Raw genomic sequence first — 27,479 nt, forward strand, 5'->3', positions numbered from 1 at the left:
ACAGGAGTATCTTAAACATATAAAGGGTGGATAAAACCTAGGTAAATATTTTTAAAAATATTGTCAAGCCTGCTGAAATTATGACACCACTAATATTCATCAAGTTTTGCCTGGACTAGATTATAGCAACTAGTCATACAGCTATGTAGCTTTGTAGAAACAGCCTGATAAGTACTTTTTCTTAAATCCCTATTCTGAAAAGTTAAAAATTATCATTACATTATGTATATTTACAAAAGACTTTTGCTAGAGCAATCTTTGTGAAGCTAGATTTTGTCCTGTAAGAGATGTAAATAATGCATAGATGTACTTTCAGATAGTTCTCAGGCTTTAAAAATAACACACACACACGCAAGCAAAGAAAAGATGCAACTGGGAGACAGAAAGGACCCTTGGCATGCATTGAGAATAAATGCTCAGATTTTATGGCACAGCATTTCCTTTCCTTTAGTACTCTGCAATTGTCATAAATTCACATGATGCACCAGAGCTTAAATCCTACAAGGATCTGAACACAAAATGTTCAAGACACACGTAGACTGAAGCATTGAAACTGCAACAGGCGGTTGTTTTCGTAAAGTTTGAAACTTTAACTAGTTCATTACACTGCATCATAACACAATTAAAAATATCATTTATATTCACAATTTTAACCACATGACCCCAATGACTTTTCCTCTATTTTAATATAGATAACCATGGAAACTCAATTTTGCCAAGCTATTAGTCTTCCAATGTTTTTCTTCTCTGGATAGAATAGATGAGCGAACAGTTCTCTTTGAATGTAAACCCTAGTTCATTTTGTGATCCTTAATATAAGAAAAGTATATGATAGGTCAGTAGACTTAACTATTGTACCACTCAAACTGATGGAAACATCCTTGTTATATGAAAGCAAAACAAAAAGACAACAAAGTAGATGTGTAAATGCCAGCCCCATAAAAGACATTATTTAGCTTGGAGATCACACCTACAAGGTTTGAAAAGATAGAAAGTTAATGAGTTAATGATTTAGTCTGTAAAAGAAAGAAACATTGTTCTAAATGCCACAAGTTTTTTTAACAGGGAAAGGAAGATTGTTTTGACTGTAGTTGAGAGGTGAATGTTGTCTCCTAAAAGTGTGCTTACAACCAAATACAGAGACAGGACTGAAGTTACTGAAATCTTTGCCATGCCTTTGACACTTGTTAAAGAGCTTCAAGCAGAAGTGTTTTCCCAGAAGTCTAACAACAAAGGCTTTCAGAATCAATTCCATTCTTATACTAGGTAACAGAAGAGCAGCAACTTCTCAATGAATGCTTGCTAATGATATAAGCCCAATATGACACAGTATTATTTTAAAATGTTTAGACTTTTTCATAGCTGTTTCTCCATTAGGCCATTTAGTTTTGCTTCAATTAAATCTGCCAGTTCCTTTTAGCAAGCCAGGTAAAGTGGCTTGTGATCATAAGGGGGAAAAAAAAAATCTTTAACATGTCACAAGACCCACAAAAGTAAGAAAAAATAGAATTAAAATAGCTGCTTCAATCTGCAGTTACGGTATTTCACATAATATTGTGCATATCCCTAAACTGCAAGAATATTGACTCCTATTCAGGACCAGAATCTAGATGTACAAAAGTAGCTCTAAGCAATCACTCCAATCAGCTGAACTCCATCCTAATAACATACGTTGCACTGCATCTAGAACACCTCAACCCCCCATGCTAAGAATTTTCTTTTTTTTTTTTTCATAAAAAAATGCCCAGTAGCCTATATTAATACAGGAAAACAATTTGTTTTAGTGTCCAAATAATCAGAGAACATTCAGAAGAACACGTTAAAGTAGATTGAAAGACATAAAAATATTTCTTAGAGCTCACTGAAAGGTAGATAGTCACAGATGGACAGCTCGTGCCAGCAGGATTACAAGTCTTCTATACTTTGCAAAAGATGTTAATAATTCTCTGATAAGAACCTTCTCTGAATAGGCTTAAGACGTTTGGAGGCAATCTTTTAAGCTACATGACTTCATTGCTGCCCAAGAAAAAAGTCACTTTGCCTGCAGAAAGCTTCTATTTCTAATTTAGTTTATGAGATGAGAGGACTTAATTTCACTCAAACACTAACTACTGTTACTGGAATTTTTAAGCAACAAAAAAGCCTCTGCTAAAAAAATGTTACAAAATGCTTTATGCAGATAACAGCACAACAAGGGAAATAAGTCATAGATGCCTACAGAAATCTGTACACAGCGGTGCTTGCTGATAAATCTCTTCATAAGTTTAAAGAACAATAAAATTAATTCAAAACCAAAGGCATAAAATGTCTTAGACAGGAAACTGCATCATCTTTGTGAGAAGATTAGCTTAAAATAAATGATAGTACTACTTAGGGCACAGTTGCTCCAACCTGGAGGTAACTTGGACAGGGTTTCTGCGTGGGGAAAGAGTGCTCTATGGGGACCAGCACACCTGGAGATGTGAGCAGAAAGAAGTGGCTCCTGTAAGAGCCCAGAAATATTGTAGGGCTGAAGACATACCAGGGAAAGGATGGGGTGGACAACATGGAAAGGGGGGATGGGGGCAGGAAAAGTGACTCTTGGGAGGTAAGTTTGAGAACAACTGGTTTATGGAATCAACAGAATTCTAGGGATCGTGGAAAATCTAGTTAGAGCGCTACAAATTAATAATGTATGTCTTAAGTGTAAATTAGTCATTCTAGTAGTACATCAGTCAAACTTGAACAAGACAGTTCCTAAGTTGCATTCATGAGCTAGACACATATTTGATTCTGTATCTTAAGAAGTCTCTCTTAAAAAGCCTGAATTTACTTCGAAAGCCTTTATCATTATTAATATTATTCCTAAGGCAACAGCCATTTTTCAAGCTGCCTATGAAGTAATTTATCCTGGAGTGATAGCCAAGACAGTTCTGAAAGAATTCAAATGCAATGTGAAACATACTGCAAAAACTATGCAAAATTGGTGCAAGCCAATTATGGGAATTCTTACAGCTGTTAACTCAAGAATTTGCCTGGATATATCTTATTTCTTGATTTTAGTCACAATAATGGTTTCACCAGCTCTCAAAAATGCTAGAATACTTGGAAGCTCACCTTACTGAATGACAACCTTGGCATTTATGCTTATCCAAACCACCAAAGAAGAGGTTTCTATATCTGAAATCATTGTATATGCTAATCCACAAGAAACACCAGCCATGTGTGTCTCAACACTTTGCTTTTACAGTGATTAAAAAAATTATGTTATTGTTACACATACAAACTGGTAATCCACTAATCCAGGGCTACTCAACTGGTAGTCTCCAACACAGAAACAGACCATTAGCAAGTTCTGCCAAGATTTCACTGTGCTACCAGTCATCCTAACCCACATTCTTCAACCATATTCCATATTTCTAACTGACCTATTTGTCTCAAACAGGAGGTAACAGCCACCGCAGCCATGAAGATGGCATGCAACATTTGCCTGTTCTGCCAGAAATGGAGCTGACAAACTTTCCTTGTGAGTGTCCTTAAAAAATTACTGCTAAAAATGAATTTAAGGCATTTAGGAGACCTTTTGAACAGAGTCTGAATAAAATGAAAGAAAAAGCCAAGCAAATAGACTCTATATCTATATAGCACTCAGAAAAAAATACAGTTAAATATTACTGAAGTCTTAATGTATTAAACTTTGAACAGTCTCAAGAGACTGCATTTTTTTTTTAAGATTCACATAACTTGGTTGAAGAATTATCCTTGTAACCTTATAAAACCAATTTTCTTCAACATAGTGCATTAAAAATGCCAGTCACAGATTATTCTAGAATCTTCCACAATTCACTTTTGTAAAAAAAACCCAAAAAACCAAAAAACCACACACACGCACCCCCCACCCCCCCAAAAAAAAACCCCGAACAAACCACAAACATAAAAAAAACCTAAACTCCACATATGTAAGTAACAAAAACCTACCACTGGAATACCTAAAAAGCAGGGAAATAGTAAAATCCTACCGATTAGTAGAATTCAAGTCTGATGAAAATCCAGACAAATGACTCAAGCTTAAATACATTCCAAATCTATTAAGTGCCTAAAAGGGACATTTGTAGTGAGCACACAACTGGAAAAACATCAACTGAAATTCTTATACTAATCCTGCTCTATCTAATCATATCTTCCTTTAAATCAAATATTACATATAACATCCATAATATTAACTGATCTGATTTTTACTTCTATTGGCATTTATTCACATCTAACAGGAATTTGCAGACTGATGAAAGCAATATCAAAGTGAAGACAGCCAAATACCGAAGACAAGGTAAGAAACGAACAACTAAAATGAAGAAAATTAATAAGATACATAGTTCTAGAAGAATAGTTCAAAACAGTAGATGAATCAATTTCATTTCAATTCAAGAAAAGAATTTTAGGCAGAAAAACATCCTTATTTGTGAGATGGTACTCTGAAGTCTTAACCTATTGTCAAGAGCTACATTACAGACATTATAGACATTTAAATATTATTAAGCATTTGGACTTAGCATACTTACCTACTCGAAACAAATTACAATTTACTTAACACAAGGGATAAAAGACAAATACAAACCCCAAGGAAATACAAGGTAATATCTTGGTAACTCTGACCATAATATGTCATCTCCTGAACAATCAAGCCTTGCAGGGATTCTGATACAACAGATATTTAAGGTATAAAAGATTAAAGACTATGAACAACAACGAATAGAAGAGTACAGAAAGGAATCAAAACATACAGGAAGCTGCATAAGATCTCTTTACAGTATTTATTGAACTAGTCTGAGTATAGCACAACAGATCTGTGCAGAGCTATTAATAACTATTCATGCTAGCAACTATTTTCAAGCTACTTCAGAGCACATAATTCAGATATTAATATCTCACATTTTGAAGTAGTAGATTGCAAGTACCAGCTTTAGAAAAAATCCTTTGTGAACTTTTTTTTAAAAAAAAAAGTCTGTCAGATAAACTCGTCATTTCTGCACAGCTGTGCTATAATTGCCAGTGTCAATAGAAAGAGTAACTTTATCTGTTCAATGTAGAAATATTTATTTAATAGAAACTCCAGCAGCATAAACAACTCTCCACAACAACTTCTCATTTTGAATCCTGCTTGGTAAACATATATTGCTATCCTATGGCAGCTTCACCTGAGAGAAATCTGTATGACACATTCTTTCCTGAAAACTACACTTGCCATTTAGAAGTTATTCTTTCTCTAGTATTTTTGTCCTCTGAAGCACAATTTACAAAACAACTGAACACTTCTGCATTAAATGTAAGACTAACAGTTTTTGGAGGATTCTATTCTATGGACATTTAATTTTAAATCAAAATTTGCCAAAACCGCCTTCTATAATGCTGCAAGAAATCAAAATAGTGTTTTTAAAACTATCTTACAGAATATGCAGTATTTGTCTTTCAGGAATGGTGCTCCTAAACTAATATTTTACCAAGGATCTTCTGGAAAAATCATAATGTAGAAGAGCAGTATTAAAGCACTGGGTGTTTCAGGAATCTAGCAAATTGAGCGTTACTAAACAAAGGTTCTGAAAGCTGCGTTCCATCATGATGACGACCTCTATCATTCCAGATTTTAATATATTTTTCAAGCCCAATTCAGAAGAAAGTCCTGCTCAAAGAAACAAATTATGGTTATTAGCAGTTGTAGAGTTTCATGGCAGGGAAGAATGCTAAATGGAATGGGAAAACTCACCTGATTAACAAGTGGCTCAGAGGCTGGTGCCATCAGTGGCATTTTGGTTTTTTCGATCATGGGGAGGTTTACACGGCACCAGGCCTGCTGGCAGCAGATGGAGATCAGCTGTCTCCAAAGGGGAAAAGGATTCTCGCTCATGAGTTGGCAGGACTCATTGAGAGGGCTTTAAACTAGGTTTGAAGGGGGAAGGGGATATAACCAGACTCGCTAGAGAGGAGCCCAGGGGTGGCATGGCAACGTTGGGGGTGAAATCGATAGCCCGCCTCAAGTGCATCTGCACCAATGCATGTAGCATGGGCAACAAACAGGAGGAGCTGGAAGCCCTTGTGCAGCAGGATAGCTATGACATAGTCGCCATCACAGAAACGTGGTGGGATGACTCTCATGACTGGAGTGCTGCACTGGATGGCTATAAGCTCTTCAGGAGGGATAGGCATGGAAGGAGAGGCAGTAGGGTGGCTCTGTATGTTAGGGAGTGTTTTGACTGCATAGAGCTCTACAGTGGTGATGATAAGGTGGAGTGCTTATGGGTAAGGATGAGGGGGAAGGCCAGCAAGGCGGATGTCCTGTTGGGAGTCTGCTAGAGACCACCCAACCAGGATGTAGAGATAGATGAAGCGTTCTATAAGCGGCTGGCAGAAGTCTTGCAATCACTAGCCCTTGTTCTCATGGGGGACTTCAGCTTGCCAGACATCTGCTGGAAATACAACACAGCAGAGAGGCAACAGTCTAGGAAGTTCCTAGAGTGTGTGGAAGATAACTTCCTGACACAGCTGGTAAGTGAGCCTACCAGGGGAGGTGCACCACTTGACTTGCTGTTTACAAACAGAGAAGGACTCGTGGGAGATGTCATGGTCAGAGGCCACCTTGGGCTTAGCGACCATGATATGATAGAGTTTTTGATTCTTGGTGATGTAAGGAGGAAGGGCGGCAAAACTGTTACCATGGACTTCCGGAGGGCAGACTTTGGCCTGTTCAGGGCACTGGTTGGGAAAGTCCCTTGGGAGGCAGTCCTGAAGGGCAAAGGGGTCCAGGAAGGCTGGGCCTTCTTCAAGAAGGAAGTCTTAAGGACGCAGGAGTGGGCTGTCCCCATGTGCCGTAAGACCAACTGGTGGGGAAGACGACCGGCCTGGCTGAACAGGGAGCTTTTGCTGGGACTCAGGGGAAAAAGGAGAGTCTACCACCTTTGGAAGAAGGGGCGGGCAACTCAGGAAGAATACAGGGATCTCATTAGGTCATGCAGGGACGAAATTAGAAAGACAAAAGCCCAGATAGAACTCAATCTGGCCACTGTTGTAAAAGATAATAAAAAAATGTTTTTACAAGTACATCAACAATAAAAAGAGAGCCAAGGAGAATCTCCATCCTTTGCTGGATGTGGGGGGGAACATTGTCACCAAGGATGAGGAAAAGGCTGCGGTACTTAATGCCTTTTTTGCCTCTGTCTTTAATAGCCAGACCAGTTATCGCCAAGGTACTCAGCCTCCTGAGCTGGAAGACAGTGATGGGGAGCAGAATGGAGCCCCCATAATCCAGGAGGAAGCAGTTAATGGCTTGCTACACCACCTGGACACTCACAAGTCTATGGTGCCAGATAGGATTCACCCAAGAGTATTGAGGGAGCTGCCAGAGCAGCTCACCAAACCACTTTCCATCATCTATCAGCAGTCCTGGTTAACAGGGGAGGTCCCTGATGACTGGAGGCTTGCCAGTGTGACACCCATCTACAAGAAGGGCTGGAACAAGGATCTGGCCTGTCAGCCTGACCTCGGTGCCGGGAAAGATTATGGAGCAGTTCATATTGAGTCCAACCATTAACCTAACATTACCAAGTCCACCGCTAAACCAGTTAAGGGTAGAGTAGCAATTTCATGTTTCCTGGCTTGGTGGCTGGATTATTTACAATGAAAGTAAAAACTAGGAATCATTAAGGTTGGAAAGGACCTCTAAGATCATCAGTCCAATCATCAACCTAACACCACCATGCCCACTAAACCATGTCTCCAAGTGCCACATCTACCCATTTTTTGAACACTTCCAGGGATGGGGACTCCACCACCTCTCTGGGCAGCCTGTTCCAATGCTTGACCACCCTTTCCGTAAAGAAATCTTTCCTAATATCCAACCTAAACATCCCCTGGCGCAGCTTGAGCCCATTTCCTCTCGTCCTATCACTAACTACTTGGGAGAAGAGACCAACACCCACCCTGCTACAACCTCCTTTCACGTAGTTGTAGAGAGAGATAAGGTCTCCCCTCAGCCTCCTCTTCTCCACACTGAACAACCCCAGTTCCCTCAGCCGCTCCTCATAAGGCCTGTGCTCCAGACCCTTCACCAGCTTTGTTGCCCTTCTCTGGACACGCTCCAGCACCTCAATGTCTTTCTTGTAGTGAGGGGCCCAAAACTAGACACAGTATTCCAGGTGCGGCCTCACCAGCGCCGAGTACAGGGGGACAATCACCTCCCTGCTCCTGCTGGCTACACTATTCCTGATACAAGCCAGGATGCTGTTGGCCTTCTTGGCCACCTGGGCACACTGCTGGCTCATGTTCAGCCAGCTGTCAACCAGCACCCCCAGGTCCTTTTTGGCCAGGCAGCTTTCCAGCCACTCTTCCCCAAGCCTGTAGTGTTGCATGGGGTTGTTGTGACCCAAGTGCAGGACCTGGCACTTGGCCTTGTTGAACCTCATACAGTTGGCCTCAGCCCATCGGTCCAGCCTGTCCAGGTCCCTCTGCAGGGCCATCCTACCCTCCAGCAGATCGACACTCCCACCCAACTTGGTGTCATCTGCAAACTTACTCAGGGTGCACTCAATCCGCTCATCCAGATCATTGATAAAGATATTAAACAGGACTGGCCCTGATAAAAAAATTTTTTTCCAGTCAGACCTTGTTATACTTGGTCTGGAGAAAAAAGTAGAGAAAACTAGGATGAGAAGAAGTGGGCTCAAGCTGTGCTAGGGGATGTTTAGGTTGGAAATTAGGAAAAATTTCTTTACGGAAAGGGTGGTCAAGAATTGGAACACGCTGCCCAGAGAGGTGGTGGAGTCACCATCCCTGGAGGTGTTCAAAAAATGGGTAGATGTGGCACTTGGGGACATGGTTTAGTCTAGTCTACCCTTGATTGGTTTAGAGTGGACTTGGTAGTGTAGATTAATGGTTGGACTGGATGATCTTAAAGGTCTTTTCCAACCTAAGCGATTCTATGATTCTATGATTCTAAACATGCTAAAAAAAGCTTCTTGAGACATCTCACTGCATCTCAGCCCATGTTTTATTTTCATATCAGTGATACACTTGGGGAGGAACTTCTCTTCTCTTACTACAATATCCTTGTATTAGGTTACCAATATAAGACACTATGAAAGCCTGACAAATGAGTTTGTGTTTCCAAAAGCTGTGAAATATGGAACCATGCTCACTCAAATATTTTAGCTATGAAGAAAAACCCACAACTTGACAAAAGTTTGTTTCCTGTTTAAATTCTTACAGTACTTTAGATCTACTCACCACTAACTTTAAACTCAGCTCATTGCTTCAAATTGTGGAATTTCTATTCTCCCAAAATGCACAGGTGAGGACAAAGTGGATAGTGGTAAACTGGACTTGCATGTTTACTTGGATAGCCAATTTTCAAGCTTATGCTAGAATTACTGGTTTTTTGCTTGAGACAGTAGCTTGGGCAAAGATCAGTAACTCCTCTATGCTTGTAGAGCCTTGTCTCATGACCAAATGCCTGTTTTACTTTTGAGGTATCATAACCGTATTTTAGCTATACCAAACTCTTGCTTCATTGAAAAAGCCAGAAGGAGATGGCAAAAGAAATTATGCTTTATGTTCCTTTAATTTGAACTGGCCTGTCCTCATGTAAAGTGTGTGAATCACCACCTGTGCAGATAGGAGAGAATACTGGTATATCATTCTCTATCTAGGAATTAAGACAAATCATCTTACCATTAACTAAAAGGAAAAACTTCCATCTGAAAAAATAGCTATGCTGAAAACCACGGTAAAAAAGCCAGTGAGTTTTTTTTCTGGGATCTTTTAGCAGGATGAAAAGAGTCACAAGACATCTTCTCATGCTACCTAGCAATATCTTTGTAAATTCCAGTAGACAGATTATACAACACCACAATGTGTGAACAATAGCTGTAGGTTCTATAATGACCAAAAAATGCTATATTATGATTGCAATTTAGAACCAAGAACAACCATCAACAAATTCAGAATCAAAAGCACTAATACCACAACTCCCCACCCCCCAAGAACAAAGATTGGATGGTTTGGTGATTAGATCTTGATATACCCTCTCAAAAACATTTCTGACTGTCAGATCTGAAGGAAATGATGAACTTAGCTGTGTATCATTAAGTCATATGTTCAATAGAGAGCTTCACAAAATTATTGGTAGTATCTCTATCTTATTTTCTCAGAAAATGCCATGATACGTGGTTGGGTTTTTTTTAATCAGATACTAATATAGCATTACAGTATTTAGAATAAAAGTATCATAGCTTTGAACTGATGTGAGACAATCAGAAAATAAAACCAACAGTAAATATGCAACTTTTCAGTCTATAAACCCTGTCCTATTATGTAATGTGAAGGCCATACACTAATGATGCTGAAACTGGTAAGTTTTTTTAGTATATAAGTAATTCCAGTGGAATTTTACAATCATAAATCATATAATATTTCTAAAACACTAGTACAATACTTTTCAATACATAGCAAAAGTCTGCAGATCTTTCAATTAGGACACAACATCAAGGGAATTCTCCACTGACAATCAGCTTCTTCAAAAGAAACAACCCAAAAGAAAGAGTCACTGATTATGTATATCAAGTGTTAAGACCTTTTGGTGAACAACATTGCTGTAATCACTGTAATGCATCACTCTTATCATTGAGCAGTGTAGTGACAACTGATCTGAACTCCTGGTATGCAGCACATATTCAGTAATTACTACTAAACTAAACTATTTTACTTCTCTTTGTACCTGAACTAGATAGATTACACTACCCTAAAAAAGAGAAGGCTTAGAGGTCCCCATCACAATATTACATAGAGAAAGATGTCTGATAACAAAAGCTAATTTAATCTATCAAACAAAGGGTACGTCTCTTGGGACAACTGCAATACTTCGTAGCATATCCAAGTTAATTTTAAAGGAGGTAATATATGCTGGAGGCAAACTAATCACAGCAGAACACAGTTCACAGCAGAACAGAGTTCTGCCTTGACTAATTTACACCAAGAAATAAGACCGCCGAGTAGGCTTCTGCTCACAACAGACACAGCCCACTGAAGATTAACCTCCGTATCTCTAATACTGGCAGAATAAGGTGATAGCTCTAGTTAAAGACAAAACTAATTCTCAAAACTTTTTTTTAAAATACATCTAACCAACAGATATGTCAGATTCTGCATTAGCATACGGTTTATACCAAGGCTGGATGCTTGTTCTGAGCTTGATACAAGTTCCAGGGAGTACAATTAAACAAGACAAGAATACAAAGATTCTTTCTGTCCTCAGAACTTTTCCAATTCATAATACACCTCAAAACCTGTTCCTGCATAATTTTGTTTAAACTAATTTTATGCCATCTGGAAGAAAAAGAGAAAGCTTTCTTTTTTGAAAGGCAATACTATTACCAACCACCAGAAGTCAGCCTTTTAAAAAAATAAAAATCTTATGTCCCCTTCCTACCAGCCACCACAAAAACTGCAAATGACAAAAAATATTGAACTTACAATTGGGCATAGCTTCTTCTGCTACTCCTTTGCAGTGGGAAGCTTCAGATAAAGATATATTATAGATTTTTACACAAAAGGTTTAAATTAAGCCTTTCTTTCTCAGACCAACAAAACATTGTCACTCTTCTACCCCCAGAATTCATTGTGAAGAATCACATCAATTCAGCTACAGATGAAGATCACTGGACAGTGGTGTAACTTGCCTCCAACTTGCTATGTTTGCCATAACCCACTGTCTTCTCAGTAAACAAAATTAACTGCAGGAACAGAATGATTCACAAACATTTAAAGGAACTTTAACAGTGCTTAAAGTAGTGGTGAGACCACCACCTTGCTCTTTGAACTCCTTCTTTCCCCCAAATTACCACAAACATTTCATTTCTAGACATTATAAAATTGACAAGTAATCAATCAGTTTGAAACCCTGTTTTTAAGGGATCACAAATAAAAGTGAAGTAGAAACGGTTACATATCAATTTGCAGTAACTTAGTGGCTTTACAACCACATGTCCTTCTCTCCACCTACTCTAGTTGTCTCTGGTGTACTCTGGTCTTCTTGAAAGCAGGCTAGAAGACTGCTGAACAAAAGAGTAACCTCCTTATCAAAACATAAAATCAAAGAAGGCTGGCACTTGAGCCATGCTCTTCTCTTATTCTCCAGCTGCGTCACATATACATGCCTGGGCAAAGGACATTGGCAGGATCTGGGCACCCTTACTCCATTTTTAAGCTCTCTTCCTCATACTGGACCTTCCCTGCCCAGGGAGGAGTGGGGATCTCATTCCTTCACCTTCATCTTTCCCTCACTTGACAATCTCATGCTGCCCTGAACCAAAACTAAACTTCAGACTGAGGCTGACCTTTTTTACTGAAAAAGAATGGGTTTTTTTACCAGGAAAAGCTTAAAGCTCCTTTCTTTTATTTTGGTGATTAAAGGTTTAAAACCCACTAGCTGGTTCCCCCCCCACCCCCACCCTTCTACTGGACTTAGATGCTTGCTGTACCATAAAGGTCTTTCTGAATGGTTCTGTTGCATGGCCTTGATTCGAATAGGAGGAAGACTTGTTTATTAGTTTTGATTTTCGAAAAAAGATAGTCAACATAATTTAATGTATTTTTCTCAGCTAGAAAAAAGGCAACAAATTTCACGCGCTTCTCCTTCTAAAATTACTTATTTTCAGCTGTATTATCCATCTTGTTTCTAGAAAGAAGAAGGGGGGGTGGGAAATAACATATCTGCTATAAACATCTTTGTTCACAGCAATAAATAATACAACTGAATGGAAAACTGGTTCCAAGTCACCCGTTGTCACTGCCCACCGCCTTGTGGTGGTTTTGGTTTTTTTGTTGGTTTGTTGGGTTTGGGTTTTTTGTTTAAGAAATTTAAAAAGAATTTATAAAATACCAAAAGATAACTTGTACTGGCCTATGGCAAACTATAAAATATAGAATATTTCAGCCTATTTTAAAATATTTCAGTCTGTTACATAGTTGGAGCTTTAGATTTGAAAAGTAGTTAAAATGATAAGCAGAGCATAGAAAATACAACACACAAAAAACTAATTCGAGATGTATTTTACTGTGATTAAGACCTAGGTTGGATTACACTCTAATTACAATAATTAGTGAAAAATGATAATTTCCAATAAATTCTAGGAATTAGGGCTCATAAAAATTAATCTCAGTAAAGATGCAATTATTAGCTCAAAGCTTCAACAGTACTAAACTTTAGTGGGAAAATTCAGGAAAAAGTTGGCTACTGTCAGTTGTGACAGAATTAAGCCTCTTGGTTTATCTTGAGAACTTTCACTCAGTAAAGGATTCTTTCCACAAAAGGGTATTTTCTGTTACTCAAGAACTCTACAGTAAAACCCATCTGCTATCATGCATAAAGCCTAGCAGCCTATCTAGTCTTTCCCAAGTAATTGATCTTTTCTTTTTCTAGTGATTTACATTCAGATTGTCTTCTTGCAGAAAGCACAGACACTTTTCATAGTAACTCCTATGACTCTTACTAGGCACTTCATAATTTTCTTCTGACACCATCTCTTTTTCGTCATTGCCTTAAAATATATTTTTCTACTTTATTTAATCAACTCTGTAAAGTAGTAAATTTATAGTCACTAAGTTAATTACACTAGATCATAGAGTCACTTATAAATATGCATTTCACCCTGAAGCATTTTTTTTCTTGGAAATTACAACTTCAATAAGAAATTAAGATTGAATACAGACATTTACTTGGTTGGTACGATTCCAAACACAAATAAAAGGAGATGAAAATGTACTACCTCGATGCCAGTTTATAGCTGCTACTATTAACTATAGTATCACAAATGTGACTATAAAAAGAAAGGGATGATTCTGAGCAATGAAGCACCTGTATGTCATTATTTGGTAACATCATGAGAACTATGAAAATATTTATTCTTCTGTAAAGTTACTATTGATGGCTATACTGCTGAGGGCCCTCCATCAGTCCTAAAGTTAGAATGTTAGTACTGACAGACATTTTTTCCCTTTGTAATATCTTAAACAAAGAAAGCATTAATAGCTTAATGATCAGACATATGAGCCATCAGTCAATCCAGACGCCATGCAACCATTATATCAAAACTATCCTGTGTAGCATGAACCCTTTGAACCTTTTAAATTAGCCTGGACAAATTCCCTCCTTTCCCAAAAGGATTTCCTATTCTAAACATACACTTTATCACAAACTCAGCATTTTTCAAATATCTTTTTCCATCCAGATAACTCAGCTTGGTAAAGTAGAATCACTGAAAAACATCCGTTAAATTGTTCCTTGTTTTTTTCATTTTTCAGGCTTTATAGTACTTCAAATTGTTGTCACTCCCTGTTATAAGCTAATAACAAATATGCTAGTCTTGCAGAACAGTCACCAACTCTCCTGAAAAAAGTGAACTGCCTAATAAAATCTCTGATACATCATTAACATTATTATGGTGATCATGGATTCTTTTGTCTCCAAAAGCACTCTAAAATAGTTTTCTACCATATATTTCAACAGATAGCAAAACACAGGACTCAAAACCAGTATACATTTTAAAGTATACTTTGCATGAAGCTGTAACAATGTGCTCTGAAATACTGACAATATATACTTCTGTATTTTGAATACGGGTTTAATTTTAGTTCCACAGTAACAAATTACATTGGGACAAAACTGTACCTAACTTCCATGCAAATAAGATTAATTTTTATTCAGTTTTGGCATCACTTTCTTAATGGTTTCATTAGCAGAAGGATTAGCTCATTTATCCCACTGGTCAAAAGCAGAGACCTGAGAGATGTCATTCAATTTCTGATGTTGTATTTTTCAGACTGTGCAGAATTCATGAAAGAATCACTGAAAAGGGGGAATGTCCTTGTATTTCCAATACTAAACAAGAGCAACCCTTTTAGTCAGTTTAATTAAAGCAATACTACTCAGGTGCTATTTAGAAGTTTACTGCTGGAAACAGAATATGATGCCAAATATCTGTTATTCCCAGAAAATGTGCAAGTTTGCAGTATTACTTCCACTATATCTTTGTAGACAAGAAAAAACAAATTTTACAAGTTCTTAGGCAAAAGTTTGCAGCAACAGAAACCATTTAGCAGTCTGAGAAAAAATCAGTGACAATTGGAACACAAAACACCACTTTTATATTTGCTAAATATCTAACTGAAGTGATTGCCAGGTCTAGTAAACAAGATGCAATCTGTTCTAAACTGAATAGCATGTGTGAGAATAATGTTGATGTTATGGTCAGAGAAGCATTTCTTTTTACAGTAACAGTATATTCTAAACATTTCCCTTTTATTAAAAAAAAACCACTTCCATAGTTTAAAAGCTTACAAGGCAGAAAATGTTCTGGAGATGGATGTAGACTGCATCCGAACTGTCTTCTAAGACATTGCCTCCAAATAAAAATACAACAAACCATTGTGCAGAATTGTTTGAAGAGTAAATAAAAATTCTTCAGAGTACTTTCTTTCACCAGCGTTCCACTCAACTGCTTGCAAGGAAACCTGAACGCTACCTAGGAGCTTCTGTCTGTAAATATCATTGGCATGTCAGAAGATTTCCCCATCCCTGCCTAAACTTCTCCTTAAATTACATTCAGATTTCTGTGGTACTGTAACAGCTTCAATATGGCACATATTTCAGTATTTTGTAAAGGTTTCATTTCCATTTCCACCTCCAGTTATTCTTGGTTTACATTTTTTATCCTGGCTGCTCTGCAGGATGTACATCCTTACAATATTTATGTGAGGTCTTACAGCTTTAACATGGAATATCGTTAACTACTATATCAAAACCACATCGAGATATATACTGAAGTGATATCCTGTATTATAGGATTCGCAACAGATTTCACCATGTTTTATCAAAACATGTGTCAAAGCAATGCAATTCCTAATTGCAAAATAAAGGCAAATCATGCAAAAAATGGTTGGTTGGGCTTTTATGACATTCAAACTTTCGTTCAATTCCATTCATAGGAATGCATATTCCTCAGTTGTGTAGCTTGATTTTTCAAGTTTAAATGAGGAAAAAAATCCAAAACAAATCTCAACAAAACTTTTTTTTTTTGCTTTGCCTGCTATGGATCAATATCATGTAAAATGCCCCCCCCGAGGCAGAAATTGCAGATGATCCTAGATTCACTTCAAACCCAGCACAAGCTTTCTAAATAGCCACAAACCATTCTAAGTATTCCGGGTATGTACCAAACTCTGGATTTACTGTACATTGCAAAAACCCTGTGCAGAGCAAATGAAAATAAATGTGTATTTAGATGATTCTTATTTTTTATTCTATAGAAGTCATTTGTGAAAAGTTTTGCAATACACTTTATAGTTCAGGTACCTAAGAGAAACTGTTGAGACATATTAATATCCGAGTTTATTTCTCTTCTAACTGTGGCAAGCTATCTTTAAGCATTGTATTTTAGAACCCAGTAAAAAGGCTGGACTTGAAACTAAATGGAGATTAACTCTAGCTGTTTTAAGTTTAGAACATTCTTTAATTCAACTGAAGAAGTGTTTAGCTGGGGACCTTAGGTGAGGATAGAATACACCATCCTCTTTTTTTACAGACCATTCTCCAAATTTTGCACACAATCTCACATAGTCACACTCACTAAATCAGAGAAGAATTTGCAAGATATCTACACAATGCAGGGCTATCTAGAGCACGGTTTGGACAATACAAGGACATTTTCTAGTCACAGTATTTTCTTTGTATAATTTTCATCCATTATATAAACCAATGTGCAAACACTGAAGACAAAGTATGGAAAATGCTTAATAGAGTAAATACACTGTATTACTGTGTGTACATGTCTATCTTATAGTTCTACTGGAATTTGTGCATGTGAGTACACATGTACGCATACTATATAGAATTTATATTAGTCTTCAAAAAATTGGGGCTATTCTGTTAGTGCTAACAAGACAGGACAGAATCTAAAACCAGCTAAACTTATGTAAGACACTCCTACTTGGCTTGAAAAGGAAGGGTTAAGTGGAAGTTAACTGGTATCACCCATATCTTAAAATGAAACATTCTGTAATCTACTCCTACTTTCCCACTTTCCTATGAAATCAATGTAGTTTGCATCAAACACCTACTTAATAAGGCTACTAAATGACTTCAAAGGACAGTCTTCAACAAAGTACATGAGGAAGTACATAGATTTAAGTGCTTAAAGCTCTGTCAATGAGCATTTTTTGAGCAGCTCTTAGAGATTCTTACCAGCTCTTGTGTATCTTCTGCTAATGGCAGAAATGTAGCTTCCAGAATAGCAACTTGATCAGCGCTGAGCTTCTGCCACAGACTAATCAGCATAATCACCAGATGGGTGGCACTTTTCAACTTTGTGAATGCCTGGAACATGTTGGCTTGATTTTCTTCTGCTGCATCTGCTAGAGCTATTACCTGCAAAAATTACAAACGTCTGTTAAGCATGATTTTACCATCCGTGAACACTCAACACTGAAATTACCTTTGGCACACTCTTGTTTTCCTTTAGATGATCCTGAGGAATTCTGTTTTCCATAAACACAAACCACAGAGTATTAAATGAGTTATCATTTATCTAGATTTTTCTTTTGCATACCCCAAGGCAACTTCAAGTCCATACGGATTAATCTACCTAGTAAAATCAGTGCAGAAATGATTCTGTTTAGACCATATTCTTACAGCATTCCTGAAACTGATCCCCATCATATCACATAATACATGATAACAAACTAACTTTTAGGTTTATACCACACAAGACACTAATCCCTACATGACCAGCAAGCCTACTGTATTAATCAAAAACAATACATTGATTTTATGCAATTAAAAATACAGTATATAATTATTTCCACATGAACATAACTGCCATCTGTTATTAACTCTTGGGTCTCTCCATGTTTTGCACTAGTTGCTTAAGCTTTCATGCCAAAATGTAAACATTATGGATCGTATATATGAAGGCAATACCACATTAACTGCCAGACATTCTGAAAGAATTTTCAAAATAAAATAAAATGGCAGATTCACTTCTTGTAAGATGGTAAGATAGTTTTGCTGAGTACTTCAAGATGGGGAAAAACAGAAGAGCTATTATATGATATTCTACTCAGTTCAGAAATAACTTGTCATTGTATATAATACTGTCTACTCACAGCATTACAAAAATTGGTATTTTGAAAAATATTGCTATAAATACCTTCTTTCTTGAAATACAATGTTCAGACCTTTTCCATCACTGGTGAAAAGTGAAGATGACAGTGATTTCAATATGCAACTGCTATCATTTCAATGTGACAAGAGATTTTCCACGGTATTTGCACTGAATTACTTCAACTAAAGGAACAAAGGCTAGGGGTTTATCCTGGGGGAGCACAACTTATAAGACCTGTTCTCATGAATGCCACTACATCTTCATGTTGCCTGAATACTACTTGGTTTACAGCAGCGCTGATTATCTTCATCGCCATTTAAATCAACACAAAGCACCTCCCTCAACCACCTTCTCCTTCCATTTGTTTATCTGCAAAATGGGGTAATAGGTGCTTGACTGGAGTTGTGAAAAGCCTCACAGAAATGCAGTTAAAATTTAATTAGTATTACAACAGAATTTACAACGTAAAATTTGCAGAGCTCGATCCATTAACATTTTGGCAACAGCAGGAAAACAAAAATACTATATGATGCATCTTCAGCCGGGAAACAAAGCCAACCAGCTGTTAGCATTTGGTGGAGGAAAACTATTTTTAATCTGCAACACTGGCATTAGAGATGTGTGTGTGTTCCCTCCAAGCTCCCATGTGACTGGGAAGATAAAGAAAACAGAATTTGAGGGAACTATAAATATGAAACATTTCAAACAAAACGCGTTGATAGCTTTTGATTTAGATTTTTAAATGTAATGTTTCCAAATAAAATGGAGAACCCACAGGACATTCATGAGTCCAAACACTACATAAATCAGAGCCAAGTAACAAAACAAAACAAAAAAATCCAGCTAACCATGTGAAGGAGAAGTGAGAAATTAATCCCAAATAGTGAAAACCAACATGACATACTTTGGTTAGAGGAGAGTAACAGTATCACAGACATGTCACCTGATGTAATCGTGCCCACATTCAGTTTGCTCAGACCAGAGCCCTGATGCTCTTCATACCTCATGTTCTACACAAGATGGAGTTCCATATTGCAGGTACTTTTCAACAGTTATGGGTGACAAAGCTACATGACAAAGCTACATGACAAACACAACACTACATAGTACCCTACAACAGTCACATCTGACCACTGTAACCAGTAATTGTATGCACTATCATCTTTCTGAGGAGACAAGCAACAACAGTAAAGTTCCCCTCAGTCTAACAGGGGCCTTCAAATATCTAATCACCTTTCCTGTCCAATATGAATTTAAGAATTTTGGAAAGAAGAATATGCTAAGATGAATTTAACATGCTGATGCCATTCATCAGTATGCTTCCTATAATATTACTGGATGGGATAGTGCAATGGATAAATTCAGAATTCCTGGAATTTCAAATAAAGGCAAGCTAGCTGTATCCTATTATGGATAATGCTCAGCTAATATCAATTTTTCTGAAGAAGCAGGCAAATACATATATTTGCACTTGTGTGACAACAACTACCTGAACCGCGCTTACACTAAGGTAAAGGACAGCTTCTAAACTGAGTCATTCATTAATTCCTAGGTGGTCTCTCACTCTGTGCTGTATTTCAATTTATACTGTACTGTAAACCTCAGAAGCATAAATCACAATAAAGAGAAGTAGCTGACATGGCCTTTTACCTTAAGGAACCTTCATTTCAGAATTTGTTTGCTTTCCATTTTATAACCATGAGCAAAGGAGATGCTCACCTTTTCATAGGCTATAGATGTAAAACAAACATCCCAGTACTCCCAAACAATACCTAATGTACCAAGCCTATAAGCTATTTTGAAAGCAGCTTCATAAAAAACCCTAAAAAGTACAACTGTCAAAAAAGTTTGTCTTTGGTACAAAATTCTACAGTTCTAAAACACAATAATAGAAGACAAATATAATACCAGTGACAGGCCTAAGCTTCTAAAAGAGGGTGCAGTCTCGGGGTCTTGCAGGTCACTGAAACATATAATAATTAAATCTTTACATGACTGCATATATGTAAGTTCCACTTTACATTTGCAGAGAAACCAAAAAGGGGAAAAAACATTTCTAAGTAATAATTATTCTGTTAACAGATGAAGAAGTGACCTAATATAGCTTTCCGAGATCTGGAATATTCAGGATAATACAATATGAATTACCATACAATAATGTAGGCACACATGGTCATTGTAGTTTTTAAAAAGCCTATACCACAGACAGAAGAAAGGTTGTCAGAACAGCACCCTTTGAGATATGCTGAGAACTGAAGGCCAAAGCACACAGAAAGCAGCTGGAAGGGACTAAAGATACTTTGACAATACATGGTTCCACAGTAAATACTTAGTATGAAGGGGAAAAAAAGAAATCTTCCCTCACAGAGGAAAATTACTCTAAACATCTCCCAGGACATCAGCTATAAATTTTAGAAGCGTTCTGGGTTTCTTCATTCAAACACTTGCAGAATTTAAGGATGAATAAGTTCTAAGAACATGACATTCACATTTTAAATTATTTTATTTTCACCTGAACATTACCTCTATTGTATTTTACAAAAGTTGAGGGAAATAAAGAATCTAAACCCTTTGCAAACGAGATCCTAGTCTCTTCAGAGTGAGTCATGGTTTCTCCATAATTTCCCACCTATATCTTCAGTTCTCATAGTAGTTGTTCAATCTGTTTAGTTAAGATCTATTTTATCATCTTTCTAACCAGATATAAAATTTTAAAAAGGAAATCTCTCTATCTCACTTCTTCACAGGGTAGGTGGAAAAACGTATCGCAACTGGCAGTCCCAAGTGTAACTTACATGCAAAGATTTTAGATGAACTGGAAACTATCAAGTAAAAAGTCTGCCTATATTGCATAAGGCCTATCATTGCCTATTTAACAGTTTTCTTTCTCCTTTAATATCACAAAGCTTTCAAACAAAGAAAACTAACCCCCTTTTTTTTTAAGTTTTCTTTCTAAAAGCAATGGAAGAAAGGAAAGCGGCTGATGCAGGAAAGATTTAAGAGGTACTGGAATGGGTTGAAAGTACAGTATTGAATATATATTTTACAACTGATCAAAACTTGCTTTTCATTTACATCCTTTTTTGTTTAAATTTTTTCTGACCAAATTCTTGCTCTGTTTCAATACACCTACCTACAGCAAAGTACAGGCCAGTTAAATTATTAATAAAAGCATGTTGTAAAAAGAAAAGAAAGAAGGGAAGAACTATTCTCTAAATTAAGATTATATTCAACATTTTTTACTAAATTTCTTATTCACAGTTACAAATGTAGAGCTGAAATCAGATGTATTTTTGTAATCTTGAGAACCTCACCCCTCAATGCTATTACCAGGATTTGACTGCAACAATTTCCAAGCACAGAGCATTTCTCATGTTTTCAGCCCTAAGTGCTCAAGCAGAAAGATTTCTTTCCATGCTTATTTTGTTGCTAAGTAGACTTTAAGATGTCAAGTATTTCAAAACTGTAAACTAATGGTGATTCAAGTTTTAAAAAACAATCAGATTTCTCCATTATTAGTGCTTACTTAAAAATATTTTTCAGGGCATTGTTTAACATCCAGCAATAACTTCAAAATTACTAATCCCTCTTGAAAAAGGCTTGCAACATACCCACTCTTGTATATTCTGACAAGTTCCTTGGGGCAATAATGAACATCACTCCCCCAGGCTTATTACAATAACACAAAAAAATACAAATACAATTCCAAAAATACAAAATGCCGCCTTATTAGCTGGCTAGAAAGTTGAAGAAAACTTTGAAAAAGTAAAGGGCAAGAAATGAGTATGAAGTTCCAAGGAGCTTTCTTTTCAATTGGTAGTATATTTTCTTGGAGTCCCTAACACCATTGGGACTGAAGACTCTCATAGGTTTTATGTCATGTTCTAAAATGGAGAACAGGAAATGTGACTGACAATTTGTTTTTTCTTTTTTTAAAACAGCCAAGGAAAACATAAATGTCCACCACTGGTGAAACTTCAGCCAACTAGTCTTATTCTCACCTAGTTCTATCACACTGGGTTCAGCTTCTAGTAAATTTGAAGTATCTTCATTTTTAGCAGAAATCAAGCTTAAAGAGAGCACAAGTTTGACATTTAAGGAACATGGAATCGCTTTACATTTCATCCATAGCACTGGGGAGCAAGTCTTCTATGCAAAATTTCTTAAAATATGAAAAATAATGCCAGAAATGTAATTATTCTGAAATGGACACACAGATGATGAATTACCAAGACCGTTACATGCTCCACAGTAAATGAATCCATAATCAAAGCCTTTATAAACTGATTTCAAAAGAGTACACAGTTATACAAGCAAAAACAGAGATCACAAGCTCACAGGTCTCTTCTGGCAATCGTTCGTATGGAATAATTTATTGTAAGGTAGTTAATTGATCCGACCCCTTCCAACTATTTTTAAACAAAATTAGATCTTCACAAAGCAGAATTTTAATGCATATAAAGCAGAAAAAATAAAAAAGAGAGCTGAGAAATGCTAGGATTACTGCTTGTTCATTGCTATTGCAACAGGACATTTACTACTACTCTATTTCACCCTTTCCCACATTCACTCGTTTTAGAGAAGGAAATACAACTCAGTTACTAAATCTATAACAGGATCTAACAGAAAAATTTTTGTGGTTTTAAGAAGTCTCCATATCCTAGTTCACATAGAACATGTAAGCATTTGAAGTCAAATATTTTTTTCCTTACAAGCGCCTTTATCTACCTTGCGCACATGGCATGCAGCTACATACAAAAGCTAAGACACCAGCAAAGCAAACCTTTAAAACAGAAATGACTACTTAAGTGATAATATCAATTTAATTAATAAAATCCTGAATATCTCTTGTTCTGGGAGTAAACTTTTTTTTTTCAAACAGGCAATTCTCCAAGTAGTTTACAATGTAACAAAACAGTGATTAGCAGCCTCATTCCCTGTGCAGACCATCTCACTCAACAACCATTGTGCACACAGCTTTTGACAGGTGACTAAAGCTTTATGGAATGCAGGCAAAGATATCCATGTCAGAGAGCGATCTTTATCAAACACTCCGTCACCAGAAAGTATAACCGTGTCACTCCCACAAGGGAGCACTTCTGAACGCTGTGGTGTTCCCACAGCACTGCAATGGGTACATGAGACTGCATGTTGGGATTAAGTACTTCAAGCCACAATTATCTGACCCTTATAAGAATGCCTCGGCTAGTGCTAACCAGGACCACGGGTTTTAAAACTGTGGCATAGGCCCACCATGATGATAAAGCATCAATTCACTAGATACCAAATACTCAACTTTCAAGTGAAGCTCAACATGACCTCGATCTGAGAAGACAGCAGAGACAGAAGACACTGCAGCATGACAACCCATGCTTTATCTGGATGCACCCAGCTACCTCCTGAAATTCTATTAGCTCACTTGATGAACGTGAAAATATTGATCACCACAAGTAATTACTATAGTAATCTGTGCCTCTGGAAACAAGAGCAGCCAGATTAAGGAAATACTCAAGGTTGCAAGGGAAGTTGTGTGGTTTTGTTTTCTTCTATGTTACTTCCATGACAGAATTATCATTAACAGCTCTACTGCACCTTTCTAAACTGGAATTTGCCATGAAGCAGTATCGTCTACAAAGCACAACACAGGTTACAGGAGATGGCAGTCAACTCACTCTGTAAGAGCCAAATGCATGTACTGTTTAAATTCAGAATCCTCTTTTGAGACTTCACATATATCAAAGCTGTGTCTTACCTTCACAAACCAAAGTGATAGTGGATTATTATCACAGAGTCATGCTGCATCATTTATTTTACTTCGTTTTATGAAGTAGTGACAGTGATGTTAATAAGAAAATCTTTTGGGATGAAGTAACTATCATTTCAGCTATACAGAGACATAGTAGTATGAATATGGTCAGTTCAAAAGGAAAGAGAGATCTCTACCCTCTTAATTTTTCCTCTTTAGAACACTCAATAAGAAAACAGGCTATTACTTTGTCCTCACAAGTCTCTCTTCCCCCAGCTTTTAGCTATACCACTATACTCTAACTAGAATTTTTTTCTAAATTACTGCAAAATATTTAGTTGGTTCAGAACCTTGACACCTGAGTGCATTATCCAAAAGTACTTGATTGTTAATACATTTAAACCCAAATTAAAACCCTGATAGATCAATGTCACCCTGCTCCATAGGAAATGTCTGTTTTGTCTGGACTAAGTATTTAAACAAGCTATGCCAGTAAAATCCAAGCATGAAGACCACCTGGTTAGCTCTACTTTAAATGGGTATGATCTAATTAAAGGAAGCAGATTCATATTCCTATAAGACTAAATATGCAGCTCTTCATAAGCATAAATCAACTTTGAGAATTTTTCTGTCTTAGCAATACTAATGTGGCGGCAAAAAACTGCTTCTTTGCATCACTGTTGCCAGTTTACTGGTTTTATTTAAATACATCTTAGTGTTTTATACTGCTGCCTACCATCATCTGCGCTTCCTTGTTTAAATCCACAGTAACAGAAAAGAATTCCTGTTGTCTCTGATGTTCCATCTGAGGTAAGGATTACAGTTAAGATTAGTTTAACTTTATTAATATGCTTTTCCCTATTTGTTCATTTTGGGTTTTTTTTTTTTTTCCCCAAAGGGGTTAAGCATTTTTGAAAAGCCAGATAAATTAATATGGTCAATAGGAAGAATACAGAGAAGAAAATTATTTAAATACCTGACACTTGACCTTGATAGCCTATCCACAAGTAAACACTGCAGCCAGTTTTGCATGTGAGTAACTGCTTGTTATTTGGTACAACTATTAAATACCAAGATGGGGAAAAAAAAACCCCACAATTTTCTTGAAGGAAGGCTACAAACATATTCCAAAATACATACGATACATTCCAATACATTTAGAAGCAAGTTCTACATTATAAAAATCCAAATTTACAAGCAGAGTTACAAAATTAGGAGCTTATCTGAGTGAAATAGCATCTGTTGCAAATTACACAAAACCCAAGAAGCCAGTGAGTTACAATGAATCCTTTACTTACCCCTTCAAAACAAAAGTGTCATTTAAGCATAGCGATGTGCTAAATAACGCACAGATATCATAGAATCATGGAACAGTCTGGGTTCGAAGCAACCTTAAAGACCATCTAGTTCCAACCCCCCTGCCACAGGCAGGGACAACTCCCACTAGAACAGGTTGCTGAAAGCCCCATCCAACCTGGCCTTGAACACTTCCACAACTTCTCTGGGCAACCTGTTCCAGTGCCTCACCACCCTCAGAGTGAAGAATTGCTTCCTTATTTCTAAGGATTTGTAAATCTACCCTCTTTCAGTTTAAAGCCATTACTCCTTGTCCTATCACTATATAACCTTGTAAGAAGTCCCTCTCCGGCTTTCTTGTAGGCCCCCTTCAGGTACTGGAAGGCTCCTATAAGGTATCCCCACAGCCTTCTCTCCTCCAGCCTGAACAACCCCAACTCTCTCAGCCTGTCTTTATAGCAGAGGTGCTCCAGCCCTCAGATCATCTTCGTGGCCCTCCTCTGGACCCGCTCCAACAGGTCCATGTCCTTTTTATGTTGGGGGCCCCAGAGCTGAACACAGTACTCCAGGTGGGGTCTCATGAGAGCAGAGCAGAGGGGGAGAATCACCTCCGTAGACCTGCTGGTCATGCTTCTTTTGATGCAGCCCAGGATACAGTTGGCTTTCTGGGCTGCAAGCGCACATTTCTGGTTCATGTTGAGGTTCTCATCAACAAACACACCCAAGTCCTTCTCCTCAGGGCTGCTCTCAATCCATTCTCTGCCCAGCCTGTATTTGTACTTGGGATTGCCCCAACCAATGTCCAGGACCTTGCACTTGGCTTTGTTGAACTTCACGAGGTTCGCACAGGCCTCAAGCCTGTCAAGGCCCTTCTGGATGGCACCCCTTCCCTCCAGCATGTCAACTGCACCATGCAGCTGGGTGTTGTCATCAAACTTGCTGAGGGTGCACTCAATCCCACTGTCCATGTCGCTGACAAAGATGTTAAACAGCGCCAGTCCCAATACTGACCCCTGAGCAACACCACTCATCATTGGTCTCCACTTGGAGATCGAGCCATTGACCACAACTTTGTCACAGAATCACTGATAGTCAATGAATACTGAGACAGTTTCATCGTGAAGCTGTGGTTGAATTGGAAGCAATGTATAAAAAAAATACAGCCAAACATTAGCTAAATGGAGAGAGAGGTGGAGAGCTTGGTTTATATCACCGAATATACAGTATTATGTAATGATGACCAAAAAAATTTTACAACAAAGGAACAAATTTTAAACAATGAAGTGGCATGCTTTATATATTAAAATAAGCTGTGAACCTAAACAAACAGTTTAAAAAACTAACAGGGGGCTCGTCCTGCAAATTTCTAATTGTATTTCAGTCCCATGGGATCTCTGGATGACCAGGAAATCAAGAGAGACCCATTAGATCCTACTTCCGCAAATGTTTATGTACAGTGAAGCTCAATGGGTAAAATCAAGGATTTGCCAGCTCCAGTGGGAAAGTTGCATTGATTCAGTAAAGGCAGGATTTCATCCTATTAAAGACTACTACTCTCAGTGTGATTAGTCATACGCACCTAGTGGGGAAAAAATCATTTGCAGCATGTTAGATATCAGGTGATGAGTGTAGTTTTAGAAATCTAGAATAAATCCACAAATCATTACTTTCAGAAAGTAAACAGTAAAACACATCTCCTGAATCAGGCTAATCTCATATTTATATTTATTATAATAATGAAAAACATGTTGACAAACACATCTTAAAAAGGTTAATAAAAACAAATCCAACTAACACATAATATAGATATTTTTCCATCTGCATAGATGAACACATAGCTGTTCCAGCAAATTTTATTCTAACACCTTTAACAATAGAAGTATCAACCGCAAAAAAATCAGCAAGCCACTCAAGACAGTGAAGTACTAAGCTAAACTCCAAGCTATTAAACTTGCCCACCCAAGTCCACTTGCAATTTTGGCACTTCTGCTTTATACTGAACCATGCGAGGACATTCCCAGAACTCCCCATTCAGGCTGAGCTACCATATAATTTTAAGGGATTAGAAAACATTGCAGTTGCCAACACAGTGTCTGGGAGTAACAGTAAGATTCAGAATGATTAAATTAAAATACACTCTGGAAACAAATGCTAAACATAGCAATCAAAGAAAATGGATGTCAGGCTAATTAGAACCTCAAACTTAACTACAACACTGATTTCAGGACATCTCTCATTACAATTACTTTTCTATT

The 27,479-nt window shown here is 37.4% G+C and overlaps 1 protein-coding gene across 1 annotated transcript in view; it reads right to left on the bottom strand.

The window, feature by feature from the left end:
• BBS9 (Bardet-Biedl syndrome 9) overlaps positions 1-27,479 on the bottom strand; it is a 315,124-nt gene that overhangs the window by 160,987 nt on the left and 126,658 nt on the right. The window contains exon 20 of the mRNA XM_075705014.1: positions 17,264-17,446. Coding sequence (XP_075561129.1) covers positions 17,264-17,446 — 183 coding nt within the window. The remainder of the gene's footprint in view (positions 1-17,263; positions 17,447-27,479) is intronic.

Source organism: Pelecanus crispus, chromosome 2 (genome assembly GCF_030463565.1).
Source record: "Pelecanus crispus isolate bPelCri1 chromosome 2, bPelCri1.pri, whole genome shotgun sequence".
NCBI lineage: Eukaryota > Metazoa > Chordata > Aves > Pelecaniformes > Pelecanidae > Pelecanus > Pelecanus crispus.